General features: G+C 39.6%; 1 protein-coding gene across 2 annotated transcripts in view; it reads left to right on the top strand.

Annotated features, from left to right (window-relative positions):
• Positions 1 to 17,116, top strand: part of SDCCAG8 (SHH signaling and ciliogenesis regulator SDCCAG8) — a 206,225-nt gene that overhangs the window by 134,430 nt on the left and 54,679 nt on the right. For both annotated transcript variants that reach the window (XM_033099396.1, XM_033099395.1), the window contains exon 16: positions 3,286 to 3,417. In XM_033099396.1, coding sequence (XP_032955287.1) covers positions 3,286 to 3,417 — 132 coding nt within the window. The remainder of the gene's footprint in view (positions 1 to 3,285; positions 3,418 to 17,116) is intronic.

Here is a 17,116-nt window from a genome sequence, read left to right as displayed (position 1 = left end):
AAAAGAAGTGAGAGATTTAAAAAAAGTGAGAGTCAATAGCGCACAGTGGATGGACAACCCCTTTAGAGTTGGACAGGCAGTATGGTGTTTGGGCTTGGCTAGTCACCATTCGGGTGACCTTAGGCAAATCATTAAACCTTGTGTTGACCTTACAGAGAAAAGGAAATAAACACTTACCTGGTAGGATGAATTGAGATCAATCATGTAAAGGATGGATTCCACTATCTGGCAAAGAGTAGCCATGCAATAAATATTGAACTGTAATTTGGTTTTATTATGCAGTTCTTTGAATAGTGAAGTTGAATATTTTATAAACGTTTATTGACCACTTATGGGTTTTCCTCTGTGAATATTTTTCATATTCCTTGTACTTCTTTAATTGGAATTTTGATGGAGAGTGGGGATAACACGTTGTTAAATGATGCTTCTAATCTTCATTTGTCTCATTTTTTATGTTCCCAGTTCTTTTTATTTTTAATTTTCAAACATTTGTATTTTGCTTTCATGAATTTTTTTCGAAGTCAAAGTGACTTTATTTTTGTTTTGTTTTGTTTTAAATAAATGGCCATTGTAAAAATTCAGAAAATATGGAAAAGGGAAAAAAAGTTTTAATTCCTAATTGTGACACGTAGCGATAATCCATATTAATACGTGGTACACATGTCAAAATGTTTTTTAATTGTAAAATGGAATCACTTATATATGATTTTTAATGTTTTCCTCCCTTAACAATACATCATATTTTTAGGTCAATAAATAACACCAGCAGATAACCACATTATCAGAATAGCATCTTTATATGCCATTGTAACCAATCTTCTATTGACAAATTTCTGAGTTAAGTTTCCAGATATTGGTTTGCAGAGCGGTTGCTTTGTGAAACAATGCTACAGTGACATCATGATTTTTTTGTGTGTAAAAGTTTTGTATTTTGTACTATAAAATCTACTGATTTTTCTTTAAAAATGTGACAATTTTTCCTGTGAAAGTACCTGACTATAGATAGTCTTCTGCATTTTTTCCTAATCTGGTTTAAGGAAATTTTTTTTTTGTCCTTTGGGAATTTATTTTAGTGCATAGTACGTATTGTGATAGGAGATACTTATCTTGAAAAAATGCTAAATTAGCAATTTCTTATAACTGCCCCTAAATTCTTTCATGTTGTATATGATTTTGAAAGGAAAAATGAAAGTCATTATTAATTAATTTAAACTATTTCAAATATACGTAAATTCTTATTAGGAGAAGCAAATGTAGATTGAGTGCTTGATCTGAGCTTGAAAATGAGATAATCCATGCCCTCATATATGATCTAGTAAGAAAGATGAGGCATAGAATACAACTCAGAGGAATAAATTATGAACTAATATATGCGTAAAAGCTAGAGGTAGTTTCAGAAAATGTGCTGACATATTGAGAACTGCAAGATATTAATCAGGGCACGCTTCCTTTGACGTGATACTTGAACCAAGATGAAAACAAAATGAGGGATGAGGTGAACTAAAAGTGAGAGATTGCTTCATACATGTGAAGCAGTTTGGTCCTTGAGATAAGTTCTCTTAGAAAAGCCAAATCTTTTCTTGACCAGGAAGAAAAGACTATCTCACCCAATGGAGGAATCCTTTCTTTGGAGAGAAATAATGTTACATCAAGTGTCTTACTTAAACTTCAAGAAACAAGCCAGTCTTTAACTCCTCATATTTTAATATGCAAGAGTTTTAAGCTTTCAGTTCTAACCTGTGAGACAGTAGAACGGGATGGAATGGTGGCAGTGGGAGCAATCTTTGATTAAAACAAGGACAAGGATGCAATTTTTCTTGAACAGACATCTTTCTGATTGGAGATAGTCATCCAAGAAAGTGAAAAGGTAACATATTTCCCGAGGGACGTTAACTATCGCCAAAGTCGATGTGTGTGATCCCAAATGAAATATGTGAGGACAGAAAGAAAATTGGAGGAATGGTACCTGACTTAGCAAAGTGAAGGCAGGTGAATCTTAAGTGTCTTCAGAGGGCAATACTTATTCATGAAGCAAGCTGGTCTGCTTGCTCTCAGGATTCCAGAAACACCTGGAAGTACAGGCATGGAACATAGGACTGAAACCAAAATTGATAGTCCCACCCCACCCCATGCAGCCAGGTGACTGACTATCCCCTCTTCCACCCAGGAAACTAGGGGCTTCTTCTCTGAAGAGATTAAACCAGCAGGCTCTGGTTAAAATAGGGGCACTAAAGTTAGAGTAGCGGGATTAATAGAAAGTCTGCATTCTGAAAGGTGAGATCCTCACCCCTCTATTTCCATCTAGCTCCTAGGCCCCTGGCGGTCAGGGTTGTACACAGTACACAGGAAACTGGAGCCTCCTTCTCTTGAGAACAGAATGGCCACAGAGGACAGAATTTCAGGTCCTGATATTGGGACTCTCCCATAGGAAGGATGGCTTGCCTCCCATTCGCTCTACAGGGAAGCCCACTCATTTGGGGAAAATAAATGCACACAAGGGCAATATGATCATAGCAAACTACTTAGCAAGGACCAATCCTTAGGTAGTCATAACGTAAATACTGGTAATGATTCACCCTCAAACTGAAATGCTAATAAATACGTTGACCAGCTGGAGATGGGGGAGGGCATATAAAAGAATTGAACCTTCACATACCATAATGAATCAGTAGAAATTTCTTAATTGATGGAACAAGAGGTATTGATATAAGCATATTAAGAAATTCAGAGAGAAATACCAGACGACATAGCTTTAGAAAAAAACCGAAAGTATTTGTCACTGCTCAGCTGGATTGGGGGTCCGGGGGTAGAGGAATGCCATTTTTCATTATTATGCCTTTTGGAACTACATGATTTTCATCGTGTGCCATTAGTTATGTGAATTAAAAGAAACAACTCTGTGTTATAGAGATTAGGCCTGGAGTCGCTCCTTTAACAGCATAATGGCTCACCTCTAATAGGCCCGCAGTAAATATTTGTTACATGAATGATAGTCTTTGGAAAAAACGGTTTGATCATTATCGTTTTTGTCTTGCTCCTTGGAGGAGCCTTCTGTATTAAAGTAAGTTGTTATTCCTTTATCTGTCTACCACTTGAATCCCTGCAATATAGATTCCCTCTGCTAGACATCTTGCAGTTTCTGAGATAATTTATCTTATAGTATTTTTATTTACACTGTTAGGTTTAAATACCGAATTTACGATAATGTTAAGTTTGTACAATAAAAACACGCTCTACTAACAAGAACCTTTCACATCTACTATGTCTGTGTTTTCACTTCTCTAGATCTGAAATAGCTCAGCTCAGTCAAGAGAAAAGGTATACATACGACAAACTGAAGAAATTACAGCAAAGGAACGATGAATTGGAGGAGCAGTGTGTCCAACATGGCAGGCTACATGAGATAATGAAGCAAAGGTAATCATGGCTAAATCATCAGCCGATGTGCCATATACTGCATTTGTTTGGTTCATAAACAGAGTGGGACTTGCTGTGGAATAAATAGAATTCATGATGACTACGCTATTCAAGGGACATGCTGAAAATCTAGTACTTTTATATATTTTGCTTGCTCAATTTAGGCTGTTCTTATAATACTCTGAGAGGAGAGCACATCCCCTCTTTACGAGTCTCTAAAAGGTATATAATTAGATTTGATAGAGAAAACTGTAGGAAAACCACCCACCTTTCGGGTGTGAGTTGGTCATGTAATATGGAGGAATTTTAACACTTTTCTAGAAATTAGGTCTTATATGTTTTTTGTAAGATAAAACATGTTGTAGGCCTAAGAAGGTTACATATTTTAATCAGGTTGTATTGCTGGAGTCAGGATTTGGCGCCCATCTTTCTGGTTCTTCCTAGTGGTGTTGCTCTGAGCAAGTTACATGACCTCTCTGAACATCAGTTTTTTCATCTATATATTGGGACTAAGAATATCCACTTAGCGGTTTGAATAAAGACCAAATATAATATATGTAAAGCACGTGGCATCGATGATATGTACTGTCTTTTTCTAGATGAAGAAACTCAAGTTCAGAGAGACTAATGGATTTGCTCAAAGTGACAGATTGAGTAAGTGGTAGAGTTCAAACTTGAATCTTTTGACTCCAAATTCCTTTTTTCGTGTGTGTGCAGTTTTTTTTGTTTTTGTTTTTTGTTGTTGTTTGTTTTTGTGTGTGTTTTTTTGGTAATAAACACAGCCCTTTATTATTTCCTATTATAAATGTGTAAAATCTAATTCCTGTGTAATGATGGATTCCCCAGGAAAAATAGTTCAGTATTTTATACCACACAATGAATTGGTTTCGGTAGAGTCAGACTTCCACACCGCAATCGCATCCGTAACAGCAGTCAGCCTTCCAGAGGAGACGGTACGCTTGGCCTCCAGCTCCCCATCCTGTCCCATTCCCCAGACACCCATGCTTCTCTGTTTCTGTTTCAAAACCAATTGTTGATATAAATGAGGGAAAATGCAAATGTTTATAGACTCCTTTCATTTCTTATGTTTTAATTTAAAGTAAACATAAAGAGTCTTGGGGTCATGGGGGGATTTTTACAACATTGATCACTTGCTCTGTTGATTAGAAGAAAGGAAGTCAGAAAATGGCACTGCTTTTCAGTCACCAAAATACGAAAATTTGTGTATATTTGCAGAGTAATAATTATTCATTTATTCACTCTTTAAAATATTTGCTTAAGCCCCGACAAGCCAGAGGTCAGCAAACTTTTTCTGTAAAGAGCCAGAGAGTAAAATATTTCAGTCTTTGTGGGCCACACATGGTCTCTATCACACACAGTCTTTTTTGTTGTGTTTTTGTCTTTGTTTTTTACAATCCTTTAAAAAAGCAGAAACCATTCTTCCCTAAAGGGCCAACAAAACAAGCCACAGAATTTGGCCCTTGGGCTATAATTTGCCCCTATACCAGGCAACCAAGGCACACTTCTAATATTTCCTGTCTTACATTTGTATATTGCTTTAGAGTTCACAAAATACAGTCATACATGTTGTCTCACTTTGAAACAAACCTGGAAAGTAGCTGTTGTTATCATTTCCATTTCCAGATGGAAAACTAAGGCTCAGAAAGATAAAGTTGCCAACTGAAGGTCAGATAGCAAATTAATCATTCATTCATTCAATAAATATTTATTGATTGCTACTGTGTGTCATGTTCCTCACCACATGCTGGGAATAAAATAGCAAAGTAAATATAATTTCTAGTCTAATGGAGCTTCCAGCCTCATAGGGAAGATGGATATTGACAAAAGAATTTCACAAATACCTGGTTAATTGCAGTAATGATCAGTTCTATGAAGGAGAAATACACTTTGTGGTGCGAGCACGTTTAAGAAAGGGACTTACCTGACCAGGAAGAGTTTCAATGAGACAATAACACTGGAAATGAATGTGTCAGCGAGGACCAGGTAGGGACCATTAGCCTTGGCGCTGGCACACTGTGCCCCAGCCCACAGCCCCTTTTGTATGCTCTTTCATTTACACATTGTCTGTGGCTGCTTTCACACCACAATGTCAGAGTTGGGTAGCTGAGTCAGGGACTGAGACCTATTGGCCCACAAGTCTAAAGTATTTACTGTCTGGCCCTGTGCTAAAAACATTTGCCAGCTCCTGTTCTAGAGAAAGGAAAACTATAAAATTGAAGGTCCTGAGCTGGTCCTTTTGAGGAAGGAAGGAAACTGTGTTTGACCTAAGGAGTAAGGGAAAGAACGGCATGTGATGTAGTTGGGGACGGGGGAGGGGGGAACGACCAGTTTTCATTACAGACCTTTTACTTTATCCTGTTACCAAAAGGAAGGAATTAAAAGGCTTTTTTTTTTAAATGAAGGAGAATGATGTGGTTAAATTTGCATTTTAAAAATAGCATTCCAGCTTCAGAATAGATAATGGATGGAGACAGAACCATAGTGTTTACACAAGACCAGTTGGGGAACTAGGGGAGCAGTTACCAAACGATGATGTGAAGTGACTTGAAGTGATAATAATGGTGATGCAGAGAAAAGTAACCGGATTGGTGAGACATTTAGGAGGTATAATCAGCAGGACTTAATATTTGATTGACTCCACTGCGTAGAGAAAGGGGGCAGGCATGTTAAGGATAACGCCCATATTTCTGACATGAGCCATGGATGCCTAATGGTGCCCCTTACTGAGAACTGAGAGAAGGCTCCAAAGAAGCAGGTTTGTGGTTGAGGTGGTCTGGGTTTGGGATAAGACCAAGCGTTAAGTTTTGGCCATGTTCAAATGCATTGTACAAATGGACATGTTGAATAAGCAGGTGGACATAATGCACCATGCTTAGGAGAAATGTCTGGGCTAGAGATAGAAATCTCCCTTAGCTTATAGAGGATATTTGAAACCTTGTGAGTAAATGAGGTCACCGAGAGAAAAAATAAAGGGAGAAGGGCTTACTGAATCCTACAGAATACTAATATTTTTAAAGGTAAGGAAGAGGTTGGCAAAAGAGATTGGGACAAGTCACCTGAGAAATCAGTGGAGACTGGAAGAGCATGTTATCATGCGTGCCAAAAGATGGAAATGCTTCAGGGGAGAGGAAGGGATCAACCAATCGCTGCTGAGAGATGAAATAAGGCTGAAAAGTATTCATTGGGCTTAATGACATGGACATCACTTGTGTTAACAAAAGTATTTTTGTTGAAGACTAAGTGCAGAAACCATATTAGATTGGATTGAAAAGTATGAGTCAAAAAACAAATAGCAAATTTAAACCTCTTTTTCGTGAGATTCCGCTGCAAGGGAAAGGAAAGCAAGGCAGAGCAAGAGAGCTAGACCAGCCAACTGGTGGTTGGAGGATGTATTGGGAGGAACATTTTGGAACAGATAATTTTATGTTTTAAGCTGGAGTGGAAGTGAATGTATTAAATTCTGATTGTCGAGATCATTAAAGTTATAAAGTCAGGAAAATTACATTTTCCAGCTGGTGGTTTGGAACTCCTAGTGTCTACAGAGGCAGTCCAGGAATTTCATGATAAAGATAGCAATGGCATGTTTTCTAGTTACGTTTTAAAATGAATCTTGATTCATATATTTCCCCCAGAGGTAGAGCCATGTGGGATCGCTATGTACAAGAGGGAACCGGCCCTAGAGCCCGTGGAAACCCACTGAGCACGCTCCTGTGCTCTCATGGGGCCAAGTGCTGTGTCACCAACCCAGCCATTCTGGTTGTTTGGTCAGTTATACAGTGTCACACAGTTTTCTTTTTCTTTCTTATGTTAATGTATTGTCTAAATTATATACATCAAAACCATTGACCGAAGACATAAAGCTGCTGATTGAAAGGTAACAAACTGTGAGTTAAAAATTGATAAGCCTTCTATGAAGTAACCTGAGGATGATCTTTACCAAATCTGTATGTTGTATTTTTCTAATAGAAATTTTATTTCTCGAAAACAAATGTCAAAATAGGAAATATAGCATTGACTTTTATCCAATTTGACATTTCATTTTTGGGGAATTAAGACCACTCACTGTTTTCAGAAAAGTACTTGAAAATAGAAGTCTGAAATCTTAACCTTTATTTCATCATTTAAAAACAAAAGACAAAATATTGGCAAATAGAGTCCAACAGTATTCTAAAAGAAGTATATACCATAACCATGTAAGATTTATCCCAGGTATCCAAGGCTGGTTCAACATTCGAAAATCAATTAATGTAATCCATCACATCAACAGGCTAAAAAAGAAAAATCACATGATCATATCAATAGATGCAGAAAAAGCATTTGACAAAATCCAAAACCCATTCATGATAAAACCTCTCAGTAAACTGAAAATAGAGGGAAACTTCCTCAACATGATAAAGCGTATCTACAAAAAACCTGTAGCTGACATCACACTTAATGGTGAGAAACTCAAAGCTTTCCCACAACAATCAGGTACTCCCCTCTCACCACTCATTTTTAACATCATACTGGAAGTTCTAACTAATGCAATAAGGAAAGGAAAGATACACCGATTGGGAAGGAAACTGTCTTTGTCTGCAGACGACATGATCACCTCTGTAGGAAATCTGAAAGAATTAACATAAAACTCCTGGAATAATAATATAATAATTATAACAGCGTTGCAGGATGTCAGGTTAATATACAAGAATCATTCGCTTTCATGTATAGCAGCAATGAGCAGGTGGAATTTGAAATTAAAAGTACAATACCATTTACATTAGCACTCCCCAAAATGAAATACCTAAGTATAAATCTAACAAAATATATATAACAGCTATATAAGGGAAACTATAAAGTTGATGAAATACATCAAAGGAGAACTAAATAAATGGAGAGATGTTCCATGTTCATGAACAAGAGGACTCAATTTTGTCAATGTGTCAATTCTTCCCAGTTTGATCTATAGATGTAAGACAATCCCAATCAAAATCCCAGCAAGTTATTTTGTGAATGTTGACAAACTGATTCTAAAGTGTATATGGAGAGGAAAAAAAACCCCAGAATACCCAACACAATTTCCATCTAATGAAGAACAAAATTGGAGGATGCAGCCTGCCTGACTTCAATACCTACTAAAAAGTTGCAGTAATCAAGACAGTGTGGTGTTTGAGAAAGTACAAACAGATCAATGAAATAGAATTGAGAGGCCAGAAATAGACCCATAAATATCATAAACTGCTCTTGGATTGAGGAGCAAAGTCACTATAATAGAGCAAAGATAGTCTTGCAACAAATGGTTTTGAAACAATCAGATATCCATGTGCAAAAATAGAACCATCTAGACACAGATCTTACACCTTACACAAGAATTAACTCAACATGGATCACAGACCTAAATATAAAACACAAAACTATACAACTCCTGGAAGATAACTTGGGTATGGCAGTGACATTTTCGATACAACACCTAAGGCCTGATCTCATTGATTACTGGTGGGAACGCAAAATGGTACAGTCACTTTGGAAGACAGTTTAGTGACTTCTTATTGTACAAAACTAAATATGCGATCCAGCAATTGCACTCCCAACACTTTTTAACACTTTTTATCCAAAAGTGTTAAAAAACTTTTGTCCACCCCAAACCTGCACACGGATGTCTGTGGAACTCTGTTCATAATTGCCAAAACTTGGAAGCAACTAAGACATCCCTCCGTAGGAACCTGAGAATGCAGTATTCCCTGGCGGCCTCTGTAGCTTGCAGAGCTCCTGTGATACTGCACGAGCTCTGATCATTTGACTTCTGATGGTTTGGGGGAAGGACATTTAGTTATTACTGCGTTATCAGTGTTGTACTGAGGTCATCTTGGTTTTCAAAGGCTGCTGTTCTTGCTTTTCATTGCAAATTGCTCTTAATTTAGCTTCACGATGATTGCTTTTGTTTGTTGGGAGTTTTGTGAACCTCCTAGAGTAAAGTCTCACATACTTGCATCAGCCGTGTATTGGTTCCTCAGTAATTATGTTTCAAGTCCTCTAAGAATTGTAATTCAGACGCGAATCTTCTGCATCTCTTGCTAAAGCAAATGTATGTAAAATCCCCACTTCTCATCTCTGCCTCCCACCAGTTTATTTTAGAGAATCACTCCTTTGGTGATGTGCTGCTTGAGACTCTGTGTTTTCAAATAACTGACAACATACTATTAAAAGTAAAATTGCTGTGTTATTTTATATTTGTGTGCCATTATTTTATAATACCAAACCATAGAAAACAATAAGTAATCCGTATGTTGCTAGGAAAGAAGCTCATTGAAGCGTGTTTATTTTGAAACGTCTCTTTGCTGTCACTAGCTTTCTTTTCACGGGGTCGTGGACGTGTGTGAATTAGGTAGCCTGCTGCCGCTGAAGGGCCTAAGTGTAATCTGCAGCTATTGTGTAGAGTTGGAAGCTATGAAAACCAGAAGAGCTTAGAAAACTGATGCTTTCCCCCATATTATGCCAAAATGATAAGCCAATTGGGATTAACAAGTAATCTTAAAATCCACTTATTCCAATGATTATTGACAAATCCCTCACAGGACTGGAAGCCACGTTCAATTATCCCGCATTGGGAAGACCTGAAGTCAGATTGCTTTCCTCCCCATAACAGAGGACGTTTGCCACCCAGAGAAGTTAGGAGTTTGATCTGAGAGTGGATAATACATTATTTAAAGCATCTTGTGCAGTTACCATAGTTGGAACAAGGCAGGCACTATCATAATTGATTTCCTTAGGGAAAGGTACCCAACAAAAGAGAGTTAGGAAAATGCCAGAGACGTTTTAATATAATTCACACTTTTTCCTATGATAAACCGGCTCAATACCCAGGAAAAGGAAAAAGACTCCATTCACCTATTGATCAAATGTGTATTGAGTGTGATATGTCACTGAAGTGCTTGCTCGGGGTTGATCACTGAAGCAGAAGCAGACATCCCTACCCTTATGGAACTTACATTCTTTAAGTTCCTTTCAGGTTCTGTTCCTCTGCTTTTAAGACCTAAAACTGAAAGTAGAAAGACAGGGTGTATAGTAGTTAAGACCACGCAGTTAGACCCGGGCTCTCTGGGTTTTCCTCAGTTTACTACTTCTAGTTGTGTGGTCGCGAGTAAACTCCCTAAATCTCAGATTTCATCTTCTTCACTTCACTTTTTTTATCTGAAAAATGCTGCCTTGTAGGATTCTGATAATTGCATAAAATAATCCATGAAAAGTCGTTAGAATAGTATCTGGCACAGACTTAGTGCTCAACAAATGTTTTCCGCTACTATTCATTCAACTTCCTTCATCTAACATATTTACCAGGCCCTTAGCACATGCAGCCTTTGTTCTAGACTCCAGGAACTTCAGAGGTAGTTTATGGACATTTTGGGTTAAATTGGCTCTTGTGAGCTGGTCTGTGGAACAAAATACCATGTTTACATAATGTTATTTCTAAGGGAAAATGCCTTCTGAATTTTCAACAACTGGTATATCAAACAATGTTTTGGACCATACTTAGGATATGCCTGTGATAAATTTTAAGTGTTGTGAATATGTGAACGTATGTGTGTTTGTGTGTGTCCTGTGCTCAGTGTCTAAAGTTTTCAATAGGAGCCCCAAATAAAATTTCAAGAAGGATACATTTACCTAGTTGTTTAAAAAAAAAAAAAAATCATTTTCAGCAGCAGACTTGGGAGGAGTGCTCTTTTGTAATTCCCAATTGTAACTTTACCTGTTAGGCTTTTTCTTTAGAAATGGGAAAAAAAAAAATGGCTAACAGATTTTAACTTCTGTTCCTTGGAGGGAAAATGTTATAGCATTTAAAAATTAAAACAGAAGAAAGCTAAAAAACATAAGATACTCGGAAATAAGCTAATGCCTTTTTGGAAGCAAATATTCTGACAAACCATCTATAACCAGCCAGTTTTTAATATTTTTATAATGTTTGTTATTTTTTATTTCTCCACAATTATGGATGAGGGAAAATATTCAATTAAAAATAAGTGCTAAACCAATGTTGGAATTGTGCGGAGGACCACAGGGACTGTGGGCATGGATTGTGTATCTTTGGACTGAACTTTTGCTAAAACGACAGAGCAGGTAACTTTCTGTTCTCCTTTTAGAGGACAAAAAGTGTATTTCCATGTTTAAAAGCCCTTTAAAATTCCTCCCATATATCCAGTGAAAACCTCTTTGTGTCAGTGCACTCTTTGAAGCTAAATTTCTCTCTGGTTTTATGTTTTCGGTGGATGGAAGACTTCTGATTAGCATTTTCATTATCCTAACCCTTACGATTTAAATTTTACTTTAGTGCTTTTAAGTTAAACAGAGTTTGTGTTTCATTTTTGTACTCATGTTTGTTGTTTTGCTTTAGATTCTGTAATTGTAAACCTTGCATGTTAAATGTGAACATCTAAACCAGGTTCCTTCCTAGCTCATGCTCTGTTTTGTAGCTTATTCATATATTTCTATAATTACTAACAGTTATTAAGCGTTGAGTATCATGGAGGGCGGGGACACAGCAATCACAGGGTGACATGCTGAGATAAGAGTACACCTGGGATGCTTTCGGGGTACCCCAGACTGGCAGGTCTCCCCCCCCAGGTTTGGAGGGATAGATAACAATTCCTTAGAGAAGTAATACTTAACTGAATCCTGAAAAGAAGTAGAAATAATCTTAACAGAGAAAAAGGAATACATATTTGAAGGTCCTGGGGGTCAAGGAGACCATGGTCTGTTCGAGAACTGATGCTGTGGCTTTAAAATATACAGGGAGGCGGACAGCAGATGGGGCAGAAGCAGGAGCTAGATCTTGCCGTTTGCTTTTTCTCCTCCTGAGACTCCAATTACACATTGGTTAGATCATTTGATGTTGTCCCTCAGCCCTTAGATGCACTGTTCTAGTCCTTTCTCTCCCTGGACCTCCCACTCCCCACTCCAACTCCTTTCTCTCTTCTTTGTGTTTCAGTTTGGATAATTTTTATTGGCCAATCTTTAAATTTAATGATTTTCCCCCTCTATTGAATGTATTCTGCCGATAGGCCCATTAAAGGAATTCTTTATTTCTGATGCTGTTTATATTATTATTATTATTATTATTATTATTATTGTTATTGTTATTGTTATTATTATTATTTCTAGCCTCCCATCATGCCTTATGATAGAGAAGGGATATCCTGCTGCTTCCTCAGGGTCAGATGCAATGGTGTACTGGAGCTGATTATTAAAATTTTAGAAATGTGTGAGCCATTTGACATCATGTTGGTAGCTTTACATTGGCCATAGTAAAACTGTTTCCATCGCACACAAAAAATTGGCAGACACTATGAGTCAGGACTTCTTTCTCCCAAGAGAGCTGGTTTTCAGACATTGCCCATCACATCACTGATGGATTTTGCTCCCACCCCTCCCTCCGTGAAAGTTCACCTGTTCCTAGGGCTAGGCACCAGAGGTTTCCACCCATTCTCCTGGGAGAGATAGCTTTACATCTAACCTCCCCCAGAGGCAGTGAGCCCTTTCCTCGGAAGTTTCTCACCCCTCCTCCAGAAGCTTGAGGCTTTTGCTTCGTATGAAAAAGGAGAGTTGAGTAAGTGGGCAGGGTTTTGTGCTCCTGCCTCACCTGGTGGCGAGCGGTGGTGGGGGTGACTCTCCTGTCTCCTCTCTCGCCCCCAGTCTTTCTCTTGAGCATCCCCTGGAAGGAAGCCAGTGGGAGTTGCTTAAGAATGAGGGTAGTAAACTCGCTCATCCTCCTGTGTCAGAGGCTTCCAGGGATTCCAGACTGTCAAACTGGCCCCCATTCTAAGAATCCATTAAAACTGCCTGCTTTCTTCTTCCCTACTTTTCTAATGGCCATTTCTCTCCCCTATGCTCTGCCAAAGGTACAGTGGCTCAAGTGTTTCCGTCTCTCCTCAGGGGCTTGTCATTTTCTGGAATTTTGTTCACCTGGTGGTCTTCTCCCCTCAGCTCTCTTTGGTTCAAGAAAAATTATGGCCTTGTTGATTAGCTGACTTTTTTCTCATTGTAAGTTGAGAATATTCTTCTTCTGTGGCTTCCTACCTCCGAAGAGGAAGTGGAACTCTCAGAAATTAGAGCTGGAAGAGTCTTTCTCTTGAATCGTGTAAAAATGTTTGGGCCGTATTCTGAGCACTGTGAGAAGAGAACCTCTGAGGGACTGGAAGTGAAGGGACACATTTCTGTGATCTTAGCCTTTTAAATACCGTGCCGTTTGTCTCCTACATGGGGAGTCAGAGTGCCCCACCCCCCCGCCCCCGTAGCTTTCTGCTTCCTACTTCCCATCTTTAACTTCAAGTTTGGTTCTGATTTCTGGGTGTATTCACTTTTTCACCAGTCGTTTTGCTTGCGTTATCAGATGACTTCCATTTCTGTGACTTGTTCCTCTGATGTGTATCTTTCTATATATGTTTTTAGATATAGAAACAGGTCAGTGAGCTTACGGGAAAGGAAGGTGAGGCACGGCAGAATGGAAAACAGTGTAAGGCAATGTGTCACCATATTGGCGACTGCTCCATGATCAGACACAGGAACCCAACCACACAGGTCGTTTCTGGATGGGCTGTACAGGGAACCTGTGCCTCCAAATAGCTCCCTGGCCGGAGGAAAGGAGAGGAAACTGATCTGCCCAACTTCCATCTCACGTCTCCCATGGGCCCCAAATTCTCCCTGAGGGAGACAATTCCCCTGCTCTCCAGATTAAACTAACCAATCCTTTCGCAGCTGCTTCAGAAGCCATATCCTAAAATCTAGAGCTTGGCCTATCATTGGATTCCAAGTGGCAGGAGGAGCCCCAGCCTCAGGTGGCAGGACGAAGCTGGCCACCGTGCAGTCAGTGAGCTCAACAGTAGCAGCAAGGGATTGAGGGCCGGAGAGGATGGCACTGAGAGAATCTGACACCTCTCACGGAGAAACGATTAATAACGTCAGCCTCAAGGCGGGCTCCTGAGAGCGACTTCATTATGTGTGTCCCTACCCTCTCCACTCGTGTGCCTCTCTTCCCTTCCAGAACCGTCAATTACGCGCATGCGTGCAAGTGTGTCTTTGGTTACATATCTGTCGTTTTCTTTATTCTCCTCCTGGAATCTCTACCTTGGCTTCTTTCCCTCTTCAAGCAAGCCTGGGTGCTTCCCTCTCTTTGGATACCTAAGACCCCCCCCCCTTTAGTACAGGCTTCCTGACACAACCCACCCAGAGAAAGCTATTCCATTCTCTCTAGGATCTTGGAGCAATTTGTATTTATTTCTGTTTTGTTCATATTTTTTCACTTTCTCCATTTATATTGTAAGTGTATTGCACGTAGGAATGTCTTCTGTGGAAATATAGCAAATTATATATAATAAGGAAAGCACGCTGGCTAGCGTTCATGGCCCAACCACATCACTTGCCAACATATGATTTTGGACAGGCCGGATGAACTCAGCCTCCCTTTCCTTCTCCATAAAATGGAGTGAAATTCCAAGTAGAATGGTTACGAAGATCAAGTCATGTCATAGGTGTGAAAAATGGGGGGAAAACAGAAGCACTCTATCAATACAGTGCAGTATTAGTGTTATAACCAACTGGCTGACAGTCATCGCATCGTGGAACCACAGTATTTGTTAGGGAGGTAGAACTTTGTGACCTCTAACACACGACTGCAGTTCTGTGAGTGAAGAATCCACGGCAGAGAGGCCGTTCGATCAATTCTACCGAGAACAGTATTCTTGTCTCCTATTTTTAAAGGGGAAACTGAGGCCCTGAGGCCGTGTGACTTGCCTGTGGTCACGTAGCTAATATGCAGCGTCCCCAGTCCAGGAATGCAGGGTGATCTTAGGCCGGAGCCCACGGTTTAACCAGAGTGCCATGGCGCCCCTGAGTGTCCCCAGCAAGTCAGCCGTCAGCATGGGACTTGGCCTCCAGGGTCCCGGTCCACAAAGCTCCCCAGCAGAGCTTCCCATTCTAGCTTGCAAGTGACAGCATGGCATCTAAGCATCAAATTCTCTGCTACAGGATTTTCAGGCTAATGTGCCTTAGCGATCTCCCCAGGTTACAGCAAGACTGAATGAGGGTTTTGTTTTTTTAAATAATGACTAATAGAGCATATGGTGCATAGTGGTTAAGAACATGAAGTTTCTGGGGCCTTCTGCCTGGGTTCTAACCCTAGCTTCACCACTGAATAAGCTGTGGAGCTTTGGGCAAGTGACGTCACCTCTTGGTGACTCAGCCTTGTCGTCTGTAAAAGGGGGACAATAGATCTTACTGCCTAGGGTCGTTCTGAGTCAGAAATGAGCTTAAAATCGGCCTGGCACATAAGAAACAATGTGTGTTTTTGTTATAATAGTAAGTTCTTCCGTTTTATGTTGCAATTCAAACTTAACAGTATATCATCATTAAATAAAAATAAACCCAAGGAAAAGAAAAACACAAAATAGCAGGTCTTCTTTTGAATAAGCTCCACTAATAGGACAGCAAAAACCTCACTTTTCTCTCAGGAAATACTCAGCTTTAGGCTGCTTTTGTGGGGTTTGGAGCCAAGGGAGACCTTCTTCACCTGACTCAGGGAGGGCAGCCCATCTACCTGTCAGAGGAGGGGGGTGCCTTCAAGGAGGAATCCCTGCACTTCACAGCCTGGCTGGCAGGACACCTGGGGCGGAAGCCGGCGGGTGGCCCTGTGGGCCGGCAGCACGCTTTATTGTGTTCCTGTAGCTCTTTGATGTGGCACGAAAGATGAAATCTAGACTGTCGAACATAATGAATGAACTCTTCCATGGGATTCCATGTTGTCTTGGACATTTCTTTGGGAATTTTGAACAACATAACTTCTGATCACATCAGAAGAGCAATGCCTTTAGTCCGTTTTAAAAGTGTTTGCCTTCGTTTAGTTGAACGTCTCTATTTATGGAGAAAAAGCCATTTCAGGAATTGTTTTCACCACTGTACAATATGCACACTGCTGGTGATTGAAGTTTAACCGATTCAAGAGAATATTTGGTTTTACGATAGTGTCTTTGTGATACAGGGTGATACTTTCTGGGCTTTCACTTCCTAGAAATTAATTAATTTTAAAAATGGCTATTACCCACGAAGTATTTTGTGTGTGTGTAGGAGCAGGGGCAGAACCATTTTCTTTTTATCATCCATGGGAAAGAAGCAGCAGTTTAAAAAGCAGGTGTTGTAAAGGCATCCTGTTGAAATATAGAAAAGCAGCATTGAAGTAGCTGTTGATTTCCACCAAATGCAAATGTTAATATTTATATGCTAGGCAAATGTGGCATTAGGAGAAAGTAGACATGCATCTAGCTGATGCATTGCTGATTCTGGCTGCTACGTGAAGCTCAGCCTGTCTTCTGCAAACGTGGGGATGGGGGTGGATGGGTGTTAAGATGCCAAACGTGCTGTTCATGCTGAATTGTTTTCTAACCAGCCAGTGATACTCGTCTGCTCCTTCTTCATCTTCTCCCTCTTTGTCTGATGCTCCCATCACTTTCACGTGACTTTTCCTCCCTTTGTCCGTGGTTCTGTTGCTGTGCTTTGGCTCTTTATTTCTAGACACCCACTTGTGGCCTGATTTCATACTCTTTTACGGTGCAAGGGTGTGCCTTAGGTGTGATATTGTATTAGAATTCACACTGTTAGGCTATATCGTCTAAAACCTGAGACTTACTAATTATGAAACACGGATTTTTAATCAAAT

Source organism: Rhinolophus ferrumequinum, chromosome 27 (assembly GCF_004115265.2).
Source record: "Rhinolophus ferrumequinum isolate MPI-CBG mRhiFer1 chromosome 27, mRhiFer1_v1.p, whole genome shotgun sequence".
Classification (NCBI taxonomy): Eukaryota; Metazoa; Chordata; class Mammalia; order Chiroptera; family Rhinolophidae; genus Rhinolophus; species Rhinolophus ferrumequinum.
The sequence above is the reverse complement of the archived record's forward strand: the minus strand, read 5'-3'. Positions and strand labels throughout refer to the sequence as shown.